Source organism: Halichoerus grypus, chromosome 1, assembly GCF_964656455.1.
Source record: "Halichoerus grypus chromosome 1, mHalGry1.hap1.1, whole genome shotgun sequence".
In the NCBI taxonomy this organism is placed as follows: domain Eukaryota; kingdom Metazoa; phylum Chordata; class Mammalia; order Carnivora; family Phocidae; genus Halichoerus; species Halichoerus grypus.
Window position 1 is genome coordinate 93,381,269 of NC_135712.1, and position 16,784 is coordinate 93,398,052.

General features: G+C 39.0%; 1 protein-coding gene across 1 annotated transcript in view; it reads right to left on the minus strand.

Annotated features, from left to right (window-relative positions):
• Positions 1-12,777, minus strand: part of PRKCI (protein kinase C iota) — a 68,449-nt gene extending 55,672 nt beyond the window's left edge. Inside the window, exon 1 of the mRNA XM_036118360.2 lies at positions 12,452-12,777. Within this exon, the coding sequence (XP_035974253.2) occupies positions 12,452-12,552 (101 nt within the window). The 5' untranslated portion in view covers positions 12,553-12,777. The remainder of the gene's footprint in view (positions 1-12,451) is intronic.
• Between the last annotated feature and the right edge of the window lie 4,007 nt (positions 12,778-16,784).

Below are 16,784 nucleotides of genomic sequence, written 5' to 3' on the forward strand. Positions count from 1 at the left end.
GTTTTTTTTAAGATTTTATTTTTTTAAAAGATTTTATTTAATTATTTGAAAGAGAGTGAGAGAGCACCAGCGTGGGGGGCGGAGGTGGAGGAAAGCAGAGGGACAGGGACAAGCAGGCTCCCTGCTGATCACAGAGTCTAATGCAGGGCTTGATCCCAGGACCCAGAGATCATGACCTGAGCTGAAGTCAAATGCTTAACCGCCTGAGCCACCCAAGCGCCCCAGATTTTATTTTTAAGTAGTCTCTACACCCAACATGGGGCTTGAACTCACAACCTCAAGATCAAGAGTCACATGCTCCACCAACTGAGCCAGTCAGGCGCCCCATAAATGCTTTTTAAAATTGCTTTAAACATTTATAAGTTAAAGAACAGAATAATGTTAGAAACTTTTAGAATGTAAAAATTACTAAGAAAAATCAAGATGTGGAGAAAATAAAAGTATAAATTCAAAATGTTTCTTTCCTAGTAGAGAGTCAATACTCTATCTAAAACTAATAATTTAAAAATAAAAGCAGGGAACAAGAAAAAACCAAATAGGGGCACCTGGGTGGCTCAGTCAGTTAAGCATCTGCCTTCTGCTCAGGTCATGATCCCAGGGTCCTAGGATTGAGTCCCACATCAGGCTCCCTGCTCAGCACGAAGTCTGCTTCTTCCTCTCCCTCTGCCCTTCCCCTGTTCATTCTCTCTCTCTCTCTCTAATAAATACATAAAATATTGAAAAAAAGAAAAAGAAAAAACCAAATAACCCAAATAAAAGATGGGCAAAGGATGTGAACTGACATTTCTTCAAAATGATATATAAATAGCCAACAAGCTTATGCAAAGATGTTCAACTTCGCTAATCATTAGGGAGATACAAATCAAAACCATAATGAAATATCACCTCATACCCATTAGGATAACTACTATCAAAAACAAAACAAAACAAAACAGAATAACAAGTGTTGACAAGGATGTGGAGAAACACAAGCCTTGTGCACTGCTGGTGGGAATGTAAAACGTGCAGCAGCTACAGAAAACAATATGGAGGGTCCTCAAAAAATTAAAAACAGAATTTCCATTTGATCCCATAATTCCACTTCTGGGTACAGGTCCAAAAGAACCAGACATAGGGACTCTGACAAATTATTTGTACACCCATGTTCATAGTAGCATTACTCAAAATAACCAAAAGATGGAAGCAACCCAAGTGTCCATTAACAGGAATGGATAAACAAAATGTGATATATAAACACAAAGGAATATTATTCGGCCTTTAAGGAAATTATGGGACACCTGGCTGGAGCAGTCAGAGGAGCATGCGACTCTTGATCTCAGGGTCCTGGGTTAGAGCTCCACATTGGGTGCAGAGATTACTTAAATAAATAAATAAACTTAAATATATGAATGAATGAATGAATGAATGAATGAATGTAAGGACATTCTGACACATGGATGAACTTTGAAGACATTATGTTAAGTGAAATGGGCCAGTCACAAAAAGACAAATACTGTATGACTCCATTTAATTGGAACAGTGGTTCCCAGGGGTTGGGGAGAGGAGAAGGAAATGGGGAGTTGTTCAACAGGTACAGTTTGTTTTACAAAATGAAAAAGTTCTAGAGATTGGTTGCACAACATAGTGAATATAGTTAACACTACTGAACTGTACACTTAAAAATGGTTAAGATGTAAATTTAGTGGGGTTTTTTTTTACCACAATTAAAAAGAAAAGCAGAAGAAGGTACATTATTTAAGTTACAAACATAACCATTAGAACTAAAAATAGGAGAGACGGTGATAAATAAGTACTAAGTTCCTCATCTTTCGTATTGAGCAATGGATATAATAAAACAAAATTTTACAGGTTTTTATTTGTATTCATTTTTTTGAGAGAGTGAGCATGGGGAGTGGGGAAGGGGTAGAAGGAGAGGGAGAGACTCTTAAGCAGGTTCCATACCCAGCGCAGAGCCCAACGCTGGCTCGATCTCAGGACCCTGAGATCGTGACCTGAGCTGCAATCAAGAGTCGGACGCCTAACTGACTGATTCACCCAGCCACCTCAAAACAAAACAAAATTTTAAAAGTAGTTAACTCTGGGTGGTGGAACTGGGGATTGGGGAGAGATTAGAGATGGAAAGAAGATGTACTTTGTATTTAGACTCTTCTAAATGGTGTAGATTATCATTAATTTATCTACCATATAAAGGTATGATTTTATTATAAAATTTACTTCCTAGTAAAAAATATAAATAAAATATTTACAAAATTTAAAATGAATTTTATGAATAAAATTGTTTTAAATATTTTAAAATTTTATTTTTAAAAAAGAAAATAAAAATAGACAATAGTTCTTTGAGCACCTGGGTGGCTCAGATGGTTAAGTGTCTGTCTTTGGCTCAGGTCATGATCCCGGGGTCCTGGGATTGAGTCCCGCATCAGGCTCCCTGCTCCTTGGGGAGCCTGCTTCTCCCTCTGTCTCTCATGAATAAATAAAATCTTAAAAAAAAAGAAAAAAATAAGAAAATAGTTCTTTCTTCTAACAACATTATAAGAGAATATGCTTACCTTAAAGCAATTTTGTTTTTTTAATTCAATTTTATTTATTTTTTTATATTATTTTTTTTCTTCCAAGTTTTTATTTAAATTCAAGTTAGTTAACATATAGTGTAGTATTGGTTTCAGGAGTAGAATTTAGTGATTCATCACTTACCTGTAACACCTAATGCTCATCACAAGTGCCCTCCTTAATACCCATCACCCAATTAGCCCATCCTCCTGCCCACCTCCCCAGCAATTTTTCTTTCAAAATACCCTCAAGGGTATTAGTATGAGGGAGTAAGGGTTGAGAGAATGTATTTTAGAATTAAATGAGTTAAGGAAAGGCTTCCATAGACTTTCTCTGGCAAGGAACAAGTATGGCATTATGTTTTTTGAATGCAAGGGAAAAAAATTAGTATCAGATATCATCAAAACATGACTTCCTTATTAAGGTCCACATGAATTTACAATTAACACATACATAAGCATGTCTGTAAACAATAGGGACTTTTAAGAAATCTTACTTTTCAAGAGCTAAAAAATATTTATCAGAACAAATATTTTTTAAATAATCCTTAAAAAACATAAGTACAAACATCCTAAAGAGACTCAGTGAAGGAGTCATGCTTTATCAACTGCCACTCCTTAAGTTCCAGGAACTAAAACATTTAAGGGAGTTTTATATAAACACTTCTCTAAGTAATTAAGAAAGCACCATGTTCATACCCTCTACAAACACCAGATCCTTATTACAGCACTAAAGCTAAAAATGAGCTGCAAAATAAAGATATTACATTCTAAAGGTATAAAACAAATTATGCATGAAAGATTTTTTTTTCTGGTTTTAACTTCAGTGTTAGCATAAATTATCTTACCACTGGTCTTCGACAGAATATAGTCTGCTTCACCACAAAGATTCCCAAAATGGCAAATTTAGATATAGTTTTAGCTGAATTTTTAAAAAAGAAGAAAAAAAAGGCAGTTTTAATTTTGCTACTGGGCTTCAGAAGACAAACTGCTTTAAGCATTCATTATGTTCCTATGTTCTAAAATACAGACTCTAAAGTTTTTCCGTAGGATTAATTACTTTTAAAAATAACCTGAAAAAAGAACCACCAGTTCAGTCCTTCTGCTATCTCAAAATAAGCTTTTCTCCCAAATTAAATGTAGTATAAAGAGAAAAGTCTTATTTGTAATCACTGATATAACAGATTTAGACAGAATTATCCATGGATGGTAAAATCACTGGGTTAAAGGTTCTGAGGAAACAGAATATTCATACAATCTCATAGTATTACTCCTCAAATTAATTGTTATTCATAAGAAAGTCATAAAGCAACTTCCATTTTTTAATGATCAAGACGACAGATGGGGCCCTTGGGTGGTGCAGTTGGTTGAGTGTCCAACTCTTGGTTTCGGCTCAGGTCATGATCTCAGGGTCCTGAGATGGAGGCAGGCCACCCTCCCCCCAACTCTCCCCACTCCTGTCAGGCTCTGAGCTCAGGGAGGAGTCTGCTGGAATTTCTCTTTCCCTCTCCCTCTGCCCCTCTCTGTGCTCACTCACTCTCTCTCTCAAGTGAATAAAAAATCTTAAAAAAAAAAAAAAAAAGAAAACTGGCTCAAAAAGAACTGTGAAATATGAATTTGACAATAAAGCAAAAAACCCCATCAATACAGTAAAAGGAGAAAAAGAAATTTCTCTGAAGGGTAAGACTCAATGCTACCATCCCTACAATGCAGATAATGATATCTGCTTCTGAATATTGTCATGAAGATTAAATAAAAAAAAACACTTATCATAGTTCTTGGAACAACTGAGTACATTATAAAGATTAGTTTCTATGCTCTTTAGCATATCTCAAAGGGGGGAAAGGAGACTGGGTATGTTTGAAGATAATTTGGAGAAATTTTTCTAACTAATGATAATATTTCATTAAGATAAAAGATCACTGCTGGGGTGTCTGGGTGGCTTAGTCAGTCAAGCGTCCAACCGTTGATTTCGGCTCAGATCATGATCTCACAGTGGTGAGATGCAGCCCCGCACTGGGATCCATGCTGGGCATGGATCCTGCTTGAGATTCTCTTTCCCCCTCTCTCCTTCTGCCCCTCGCCGCTCCCCCTTTCCTTCTCTTAAAAAAAAAAGATAAAAGAATCACTGCTAAAATTCAGCACTGTCTAGAAAACCTAGCCAAATAGTAAAGATAAGAAAAATTAAATAAGTGAGATACATAGTAAAGAAGAGGCACAATTGTTATTTGCAGATGACATTATTTAGCTATAAATTCTAAGATAGTTAACTAAGAAATTATTAGAATAAGGTAAGTGACCACTTAAATATTCAAAAATAGATGGTATTTAGTAAGCCTATGAAAACAAAAGATCCCATTCACAAAAGCAATAAAATTATAAAACATTTAAGAATAAATTTAACAGGAAATGTGTAAGATCTAAGGGACAGGAATCTTACTGAAAAACGTGAAAAAGATCAATAAATAGGTATTATACTTCTAAGGCAAAGCTCAATATTATAGAACTATCCGTTCTCACATTAACCTATAAATTCAAAGCAATTCCAAATCAAAATACCAATAAGATTTTTTTTTCTGGGGGCACTTGGGTGGCTCAGTTGGTTAAGCGTCTGACTCTTGGGTTTCAGCTCATCATGATCTCAGGGTCCTGCGATCGAATCCCGCATTGGGCCCCATGCACAAATGGGAGTCTGTTTGTCCCTATCCCTCTGCTCCTCCTCCTGCTTGCTCTCTCTCTCTATCTCTGGAATAAATAAATAAAATCTTTAAAAAAAATAAAGTAAAATAAAAAAATAAAAATAAAAGATTTTTTTTCTGAAACCTAGAAAAACCTTCAAAAACTGACCTGAAAGAGAAAATAAATGTATAAGAATAGCCAAGAAAATTTAGAAACAGAAAATTGATGAAATGGCCTTTCCATAGCATATATCAAAACTAACTATAATAATTAAGCCAATGGTGGTATGTGCAAAAACAGATTTTCCCCAAAATCAATGAAACAGGGGCACCTGGATGGCTCAGTCAGTAAGTGTCTGCCTTCAGCTCAGGTCATGATCCCAGGGTCCTGGGATAGAATCCCGCGTCGGGCTCCCTGCTCAGCGGAGAGTCTGCTTCTCCTTTTCTCTCTCCCTCTGCCTCTCCCTCTGCTTGTGCTCGCTCTCTCAAATAAATAAAATCTTAAAAAAAAAAAAATCAATGAAACAGAATAAAAAGTACTTATGTTCAATCTGAGAAATTTAGTATAGAACAAAGTTGTCCTTCAACTCAGTGGTGAAAGAACCTATTTAATAACAATATTAGAATACATTTTTAAAAAACTAAGCTGTATCAATACACCACAAATAACTAAACCCCCAAATATCAGATTTATTGAAAGGATAATCACTTGAAAAGCTGCATAATTAATAGACGAAAAAATAAAATTTTTTAAAATATTTTTATTTATTTGACAGAGATAGAAAAGAGAGCACAATAGAGAGACAGAATCCAAGAGAAAAACTGGGCAAAAGACATGAATAAACAAACTACAGAAGAACTACAAATGATCAGTAATGTATAAAAAGATAGCTATAAAAAAGTTAGCATGTGTTGCCTATTGGGAAAAAAATTTTTTTTTTTTGAAGATTTTATATATTTGAGAGAGAGCGCACACAAGCGGGGGGGGAAGGGCAGAAGGAGAGGGAGAAGCAGGCTCCCCGCTGAGCAGGGAGCCCGATGTGGGGCTCAATCCCAGGACTCCGGGATCATGACCTGAGCCAAAGGCAGACGCTTAACTGCCTGAGCCACCCAGGCGCCCCTGCTGGGAAAATTTTTAAAGACCAATAATATGCAATGGGAACACAAGGAAAACACTTCATTTGTACACTGTTGTTTGGAACATAAATTGATAAGTGTTTGGAGGACAATATCAAGTTTTAAAACAGGCAAATTTTGGACCATGTTTGCAAGAATATATATTAAATAAAAAGGAGGTTCCTTCAGCATAATTTGAAATAGTGATTTAATGAAAGTAATTTTTTTATGCTCATCAATCAGGAAAAAGATTAAATTATGGTATAACAATACTATAGAACACTATATATCAATTATAAAGTAAGCAGATTGCTCTCTATATATGTATCTATCCCTGTCTACCTTAACATGGAAAGATGATCATGAATGAAAACAAATCAAGTTGCAGAAAAATGTGTAGAAATAGAATCTGTTTACTTGAAAAATAAAAGGGTATGTGTGTACACAATATCTATACTTATAGATATATTAATATGATGTAGACTACCCCAAACTATTAACAATGGGTACCATTAGGAAGTGGGGGTGAGAGGCTACAAGGGGAACCTTCCACTTTCTGTACGTCTGTATTTTTAAAATTTAGTTTTAGTGTCTTGCCTTTGTCATCTGCATTTGGTCACTGGTGACATTTTTGTTTCTGTCATCATTCTCAGCCACATTCCTACATAGGTTAGCTGCCAGGTACAGGGCTTGGGACATACAGCAGGCACACAATAAATGATTGTTCAGTTAATTCTGGGCATTTCCACCTGGATGCCCACAAAGCATGATGAACTCAAAATTCGGTTACTTGTTCCAGGTAATGAATTACCTCCTCTCACTAATCTCTTCCTCCTATATTCCCTAGTCTCTCTCAAATAAGAAACCTATTATTGTCAGACTCCTCTTCCCCACAGGAATCAATCTATAATTCACATTGATTCTATCCCCTAAAATCGCTGTTCAATCTATATCCTCTTCTCCTCCTCTGAATCTCTCAGCTGAACTACTTCCAAAGCCTCCAAATTAGTCTTCATCCACTGCTAATTCATCACCCATACTGGTTCCAAGAGTGATCCTTCTAAGATGAAAATCTAAGCATGAATCTCTTACTTGAAACCCTCACCAATGAAAAAAAGTCCGAACCCAAAGTATGATATTCGAGAATCTTCATGAGTAGTGCTTGTGAGCCTTCTTCTTAGCCTCACTTCTTATCAGTGCCCACTTCAAACTTTATGTCCTAATAAGGAATGACTATGGGACTAACAACTAAACTGATCTGAATTCCCCAAACATACCACGCAGTTGTGCAATGCCTGGAATGACCCCCACCCAACATCTTCATCAACCAGGCAAACCTATTTATCCTTTAAAAGCCACAAACATTTCATCCTCTAGGAAGGTTTCCCAAACCCAAACACCTCCCCAATATCCATCCCTGCAAGCACCTTACACATAAACACATACACACTCCTTTATTAACTCTTCTATGTCTTTCCTCCTAGAAGTTTCTTAGTCCCTTGAGGGCAGAGCTTTAGATTATTCATCTCTACACCCTTTGTGTCCACCCTAGCACCATGTGCCTACCTTACAGTAGGCAGTAGGTATTCAACAATATTTATTAAAGTGAGTTTAAACACACTTTAGGTAATATGTGGAATCCTAAGCAAGACTGGAATTTTAAAAATTCAGGTTTTAATTATGCTCATTTCAACCATAAAAAAAAAAAAACCCCAAACACTCAAGTTACCTTAACAAGAGGGTTGGGAGTTGTATTAGAAAGCTATTATGGACCTCCAGGAAGAATTTTTTTCTGCAGAAAGCTGCTTCCTTCTCTGCTTTCTCAGACCTGACGTTTGCACAGGGTTGGTCTTGGCCTCACTAGCCTCTCCTTTAACTCTTCAGCTCCAGTCTTCACTGCTAACAAGCAATTTATCTCTATATTATCTGATTCAAATTTCTGAGTGAGCTGTTTTGGTTTTTGGCACCAGGCCACCAAGTCCCTTCTCTTTCTCTGATAAAGCTATGATCAGTTGTCCTGTGGTTAGGTACCCTGCCAGAAGCTCCAGGACCAATAATTAACATTCTCTCAACTCCCAACTCAATATACTATTTGTATTTCCTTAGAACATTATAGAGATATGCTTTATACTGCTGACATTATTTTGCAATACTTTTAAGAACAAGTCTTGCCAAGACTTGTTCACAGAAAAATTCTGCATACTTCTTCACTGAACCAGCTACACAATCCAAATATACAAGGAGTTAATCTCCTCCTATTTGTAGATGTGCACAGAAAGAATCCTCTAGATTGTTATAACCGTTCAATGGCAGGGGTTTAAAAAGCATTTTTACAAACTTTTTGCAAAATTTCCCATACATTTATAACATAAAATGAAATAAGTAGTCCAGACATTTCCTTGTTAAACTCTATCCCATAATATCAAGTAACTTCAATATAAGGAAAAGCACATACAATAGCAATTTATCACTAACCAACAAAACCTGTTTCTCTTCCTCCTAACACTACTAGGTAATGATTGAAGAAGGAAGGCCACTCACTGACAAGCTCCCACGTCAAGGAAAGAAGGGTGTATAGGCCGTGACACAGTCAGATTCTTTTTTTTTTTTAAGATTATTTATTTATTTTAGAGAGAAAGCTCGAGTGCGTGCTGGGGGGAGGGGCAGAGGGACAGGAAAAGAGAATATCAAGCAGACTCCCCACCGAGCATGGAGCCCCACGCTGGGCTCGATCTCACCACCGCAAGATCATGACCTGAGCCAAAATCAAGAGTCAGACAACTAACCAACTGGCACCCCAATACAGTCAGATTCTCAATGTTATTAATCTCCTGCTTAAAAACTAGAAAAAAATCTAATTAAATCTCTGTTATATCTAGAGGGACATCACATTTGCACTAAGAACAAATTTAACTGAATGAGAGAACACTATACACATCTTTGAAAGAAGGCAATTTATTCACTAAAAAATTCTGGCTATGGGCGCCTGGGTGGCTCAGTTGGTTAAGCGTCTGCCTTTGGCTCAGGTCATGATCCCAGAGTCCTGGGATCGAGTCCCACATCGGGCTCTCTGCTCATCAGGGAGTCGGCTTCTCCCTCTCACTCTCCCATTCTCTCAAATAAATAAATAAATCTTAAAAAAAAAAAATTCTGGCTATTCCAAGATTCAATGTTCACTGGAAAGAAATACTGTTAGAAGGGTATCCCCTTCTAACTTTCTGATAATGACCTTTCATAAGATCTGAAAGAAAAGAAACTTTTTTCAAATGCATGTTGTCCTTACATTTCTTGATATAAAGGAAGGATTTTCTATTTTAAAATCAGGTAGGTGTTCTAGTTAGCCAACCTGTTTATTAGCTATCCTCATTGGTGACTCATTCTAGTTTCATCTGTAGTAATGAGCAGCTAACTATGTAATATCAAAACCAACAGGTTAGACTATTGTTAATAAACATATAATCTTAACAGATCTAATTTCAGGGGACAGAAATTGGTACAATTTAGAGAGTGCTGATGTTGTCTTTAAATGGGGCTTGAAATAAAGGCACTGTTAGAAAGCTTTCAATGAATAAAAAGCAATAAAGGGCAAGGGCTTGATTGTTTCATTCTTTAGCAAAAGTTCACTGATTTTAAAAAGCAAAATGTTAACTTGAATGTCTTGGAGAAATTTTAGTCAGGCACTAAAAGGGTTATATGTCCTTTTTTATTCTCTTTTATAAAAATAATTACAGCAATTAGCCAAGACAATATGACACCTACATTACTAAAATATAACAGACTGATTTCTTTCTAAAGGAGTTTATAATAATTTTAATTTACTAACTAGGCCTATTTACATTTATCAAACCAGCAAAAATGGGGGAGGGAACTAAATTTCTTCCTCTTCATAGTTAAAATCATTGGAAACTATCTAAATTTAATAAGACAAGAATTTACATTGTTTAAAGTCATAAATGTAAACCAGAGAACTGAAAATAATAGTTTAACTATCAAAAATTGAGATGCACCAACCAGGAGAAAAGCAAGCAAAAGGTAGTATTCACCCAATTTCTCATCTTTGAGAGGATGGGATTAATAGGTACTATCTAAAGTTGAATCATGAAACAGAAGTATAACTTTTAAATAAAGGCAACCTCCAGAAGAACAGAAATAAACTGTCAACAGGATACCTCTGGAAGTTGGGACGATGGGATGGAAGACACTTATTTTATACCTCTGTACAATTTGCACATTCCTACCATGTGAGTATATTCATTTAACCAGTTTTTTTAAATTGTCAATAATGAGACACCTTAAAAAAAAAAAGAAAGAAACACCCACTATATATTTCATTCTCTGGGCCTTATAACTCATGGACTGTCAACTTTATAAAATGGAAAGTGAGGGGCTCCTGGGTGGCTCAGTGGGTTAAGTGTCTGCCTTGGGCTCAGGTCATGGTCCCAGGGTCCTGGGATTGAGCCCCAAGTCCACTCCCAGCTCAGTGGGGAGCCTGCTTCTCCCTCTCCCTCTGCTGTTCCCCCTGCTTGTGCTCCCTCACTCTCTGTCAAATAAATAAAATCTTATTTAAAAAAAAAAAGCCTGTATGACCAATGAATATTCTTAAAAAAAAAAAAAAAGGAAAGTGAAATATCTCATCTATCAAATTAAAGGTAAGGTAAAGGAAGCAAAGCTTCTCTTTCCCCCACAGTCCAAAGTTCATAGCTGACTATATTCAAGTCAAAACAGTTCTTGTGACCACTACAAACTTTTAAAAAACATACACACACTTCTTGGTATTGTTTTAAAAAGAAGACCTCCTTGATCGATTTAAGCAAAAACACTGACACTGTCCAAAATAATTCTTGTAAACTACTGCTGAATACAGTCAAGCTAATAAACAAGAGGTCAGAGGCTACATGGCAGCAAGCGAACTAGTAAGTCGTTACATAAATCGATAACACATTTAGGCCTTCTATTTCCCTTGAAATCAAAACAAGAGAGGCGTTTTGAAAGTTTGCTATCTTCACTGATCCCCTCAGGAATGTAAAAGTATGCATTGCAGTTTCAACCTCCTAGTGCTTGAGTTTTTTTTTTAAGCAAGTTACTTCTGCTTGGACAAATAGTAAGACAGGCCAAAGCCATTGGGTTTTCAGTTAACCCTTAGCTTCAAATCTTCATGTTCACACTAACATTTCACCTTTACTAATGCTACTAAATGTAATTATCCCATATTTCAGACCATAACTGAATTCAAGGGAAGGGGAATATTTCAGGTCACTGATTATAGAACATGATCTAATACAACAATATTAGGACTGGATTATTCCTGGTAAGCACAGGAGTTATAACTTGGGTAACAATATGAGTAAAGATCACAGATTTTAAAACTATGCCTCCGTTCGTCCTCTTCTCTTCCTGCAGTGTTTCCCCCTATCAAATGGTCCTTGAAGCAACACTGACAAAGCACCATTCACAAATTTTTAATTTACACATATACTACCTAATCTTAGCGAAACATAAGTACCTAATGCACATCCCTAAAAACGGTTCAACTTTACTCTTAAAAAATAACTCCTATGTCTAATACACAGGCAGCCTGACCATAGTCCGGATACACTTTGTGAACTCTTCTAGGCGAGGAAGGTAAACCTGACTTAGAGAACCAGAGGCTTTAGGCCTTCTGGTAATCAAAAGAGCCAGCAAACTAAAGTAGTACTGTCTTTTAAGCCCATAGCAAACTTAGTTCACTGAGGCATCACTCGGAATCAACTCTCAACCCCAAACACATCCAGACTTAATGACGTAAAGCCCTTGTAAATCTCTTAGTAGGCGAGTCTCTCTCGAACCCACCAGGTGGACCTGCTCTATTCCAAGACTCCTCCCTCGGACCCTAGGCTGGACCATCAGCCGCGCGACTCCCGGGCACCCTGCAACACACCTTGGGGTGCCCCAACGTAGCGCCCCATGCTCCTCCCCCGACCACCCCGACCGATCCCGAGTCCCTAGAGTCGCCTGCCCGGAGCAATTCGCCCACCACACCTCCAGCCCCTCACCCTCCCCTCCTCCAGTCCAAGTCGAGCGGGCCTTTCCTCTCCCCTCCCACCCCCACCCCTTCTCTGAGACACTCACCCGCGATAGTAGGCTTTCACCCGGACCTGGTGAGAATGATCCCCGCTGCCGCCGCCTGCGATCGGGTGAGACATGGTACTGCTGTCCCTCTGAGTCGGCATCTCCTTACTCCCCCGCCTCAACGCCGGAGGCCGAGGGTGCGGGGGGCGCGCCGGGCGCCGTGGGGGTCTCGGCTGCCCGAGCCTCTTCCAGAGCCGCGGCTGCCGCTTGCTTACCTGTCCACTCCGCCCGCGGCGCGGACCCAAGGGTCGCCTCGCCGGGGCAGCCGGAACCGCACGGCTCCTCCCGCCGCCCGGGCCCAGCACGCCTCCCCGCCTCGGTCCCTCCCACCTCGCTCGCTCCAAAGGCCCACATTCCGGGGGAGGGCGGGCGCAACCATCGATCCACCTCGAGGAGCCTCACCGCCCGGCCGAACCATTCTTACGGGGGCTAGGAAAAGGGGGAGAGAGGATGGGAGACGCTGGCTCTTATATCAAATAGGCCGGGAGGGAGGTTTTCCTGGGAGCTGTGACGAGAGAATGCCAAAGTTCTCCCTAAAAAGTCCCCTTTCTGCAGGGAAAACATTAGGGGACAAAGGCTGCGGCATCTCACCCCGGTTTCCTAACTTGGTCGCGTCCGCGGTCAGCGGACTAGGGACTGGGATAGATTTGCCCTGCCGGCTTTCTGGGATTTGGAGTCCCGATGGGATTCTGGGACTGGAGGTTCTTTACGTAGGAAACCATCCTCCGCTTCGAGCCGAGTGAGTCTTGTCTCCAGCTTGCACGCCGCCGGGAGTGTTCGGCTTGGAAATCCTGAATGTAGCTTGGGCATCTGAGGTCACTGGAAATGACTGGGTTTCGTCACGATCTACAGTTTGTTGCCTGATGAATTCTCCCTTCCAATTGCATAAATCATCTCAATTATATAGTGCCTTTTTGGGAAACAAGACTGGTTACCGGCTCAGCACAAGCTCTTTTATGGAAAGAATTTAATAACATATGTAACAAATGTAATAATGAACGTAATAAAGGAGGAAACTCAACTAGAAGGTATGATGAAAGACCGACATTTCTTTCTTTGCAGCCCCCATACCTAGGCCCTTGTATAGGGCCATCTCATGGCACAGGTGCACAGTATTTATCCAGTCCATCCATCAGCATTTTTTTTTTCTATCACTGCCTTGCCAAAGATTACAGTATAAAGGATCCGACCCTGTAGCCTAGTCTCTGACCTTCCACTGATCTTGGCTCTGTCACATACTGAAATTACAGGTAGCAGGAATCCAGCTCCTGTATCAGTCCTGGCACCAACACATGCTAAAAAGGCTGGAATAATCAAGGAAATAACTTTACTATGATAAAATAGGGTTGGAGGATTGACTCATCAGTTATGTCTGACAGTCTGACATGATGTCCTTCAACTGCTACAAACTGGGGTTATGAACACTTTTTAAAAAAGATTTTATGTATTTATTTGACAGAGAGAGAGAGCAGCACAAGCAGGGGGAGCAGCAGATGGAGAGGGAGAAGCAGTCTCTCGGCTGAGCAGCAGGGAGATCTGGGAGGGGGGGGTTGGATCCTAGGTCCCTGGGACCTGAAGGCAGATGCTTAACCAACTGAGCCACCCAGGTGCCCCTGGATTATAAACTCTTAATAAAAATTCCTGTTGAAAGACTTGGTATCAGAGTATTGGGAATTGGGGACCACATCAATATGTTAAATATGAATCAGTTAGCTATGAAATATAAACTATTTCTGAAGTGAGATTGTGAAATTTTAATTGGATTAATAGAAAAGTTAGTATGCTGTGACAAATTTGAAAGATTATATAATGCTCTGAAAAAGGAAAAATTTTTTTAAAGATTTTATTTATTTATTTGACAATGAGAGAGCACAAGCGGGGGAGTGGTAGGCGGAGGGAAAGGGAGAGGCAGGCTCCCTGCTGAGCAGGGTACCCGATGTGGGACTCCATCAGAGGACCCCGGGATCATGACCTGAGCCGAAGGCAGTTGCTTAACCAACTGAGTCACCCAGGTGTCCTCTAGAAAAGGAAATTTATGTTATACGGGAAATGGGAATTTAAAAAGGTATGGCGTGAAAAGCTTTTTATTTTGGATTCTTAACAGTTTGAAAAATCCTTCATCATTGGCCTCAGCATGCTCTAAAGGTAATTACTATTTTCAGAGGAAGCTTATTGCTTACTTTTGTCATCAATAAGAATCTATAAATAGTAAATATGTGTTTCCATGTCTTGGCTATTGTAAATAATGCTTCATGGGGGTGCAGATATCTTTTCAAGGTAGTGTTTTTGTTTTCTTTAGCTAAATAACCAGAACTGAGATTGCTGCATCTTATCATAGTTCTATTTTTAATTTTTTTAGGAACCTCCATTCTGTTTTCCATAGTGGCTGTGTCAATTTACATTCCCATCCTAATTTCATTTTTTGATTATTCATTGCCAGTGTATAGAAAATTAATTTTGTACATATCTTGTATCCTACAAGCTTGCTGAACTCATTTATTAGTTCTAATAGTGTTTTGGTGGATCCCTTGGAATTTCCTATACACCAGATTATGCCATTTTAGAATACAAATTGACTTACCTCTTTCCAGTTTGGATGCCTTCTATTTCTTTTTCTTGCTGAATGCATTATCTAGAACCTCTAGTACTTTGTTGGATAAAGAGGAGAGTGTGAACATTTTTGTCTTGCTCTTAATTTCATGTGGCTGGTTTTCAGTCTTACGCCATCAGATGTGATTACTCTAGTTTTTTTTTTTTTTTTTTGCAGACGTCCTTTGTCAGGTTGAGGAACTTCTATTCCTAGTTTGTTGACTATTTCTTTCTTTGTTTTTAAAGTAAGCTCTGTGCCCAACATGGGGTTTGAACTCAAGACACAGAGATCAAGAGTCACACACTCTACCGACTGAGCCAGCAAGGGGCCAGATTATTTTTATTTTGAAAGAGTGTTGGGGTTTGTTTAGCGCCTTTTCTCTATCTATTGAGATAATCCTGTGGTTTTGTCCTTTATTCTATTGATATGGTATGTCACAGTAACTGATTTTTGGATGTAGGCCAACCTTTCCTTCCTAGGACAAATCCCAACTGGTTATGACATATCCTTTTTATACATTGCTCCATTCAGTTTGCTAGTATTTTGTTGAGGAATTTCGAATCTGTACTCATAAGCATTGTTTCATTTAGCTCTTTGAACGTAATTATGATAGCCGTTCTGAAGTCTTTGTCTGCTAAGTCCAACATCTGCATCCTCTCAAGGGCAGTTTCTGTGTGCATGGCCTGTTTGTATGTCTCACTATTTTTTTGTTGCAAGCTGCACATTTCCACTGTAGCAACTCTGGAGACTGATCCAGACTGGCTCCCAGATTTGTTGTCACTGTTGTTCGCTTCCTTATTTGTTGAGTGACTTGGCCAGACTAGTTCAGGAAGTTTCTCTCCCCCACAGCGTGCAGGCTCCGATGTCTCCCCAGCGCTTCGGCATGCGCGCTGACACCCTGACTCCTTCTCTCTCCCCTGGGGCATGACAGTGGTTTCAGTCAGGCTCTCTGACTCTTTTCCTTATCTCCCTATCCAGCTTTTGGCTGGTTTGCCTCTATTGATATTACTCCTAGCTGTTGGCCTCCACTCATTGGCAAATGATTGCCCCATGCTTCTCACAACGCCCTGGGCCATAAATGGCTCCACGGTCTGATCCAATGGTCATTTTTTATTTATAATTTTCACCAGTTATGGTTGTTTCATTGGGGAGAATATATGGGGAGATCCTCATGTTTCCATTCCAGAAGTGCTCTGACATTAGTTTTTAAAGTCAGTGGGGTGCAATTAAAACAGATGTAAGGCACAAAGAGTTATGCATATAGGATGATCAGGTCACAGAAATTATGTTATTTTCAGTACCAAAAAAAAAACCCTGAAAAGTATTGAGCCATCTCTTTAGTTTAAAGAAGAGAGGACTCTGTAAAAGGGCTTAAAAGGAACCTGGCATCACATTATCATATCTTTTGGAAAATTCCACTTCCTTTCTATAGATTGAGCTGCTCTAACAAAAATAATCAGAAGAGGTTGACCTTTATATTCATTCTTAATGAGCCTCACCAGTGTGTCTTGTAATCAGGATCAAATATGAAAACTTGTTTGCCATGTTCTTTATGTCATCTAATAAATCCTGCTATGGTATTTCTGATGCCTCTTCCTCAATTGAGAATCAGATGGTACAAAATGTAAAGTCAGTGGTAGACACTGTGACCAAGTCTCCCACAGCCCATTTAATTTCTGTTGGTGCTGATTAATGGTGCTTACTAATACCCTCAGCTTTGGGTAAGCCTGCTGCCCTTAACCT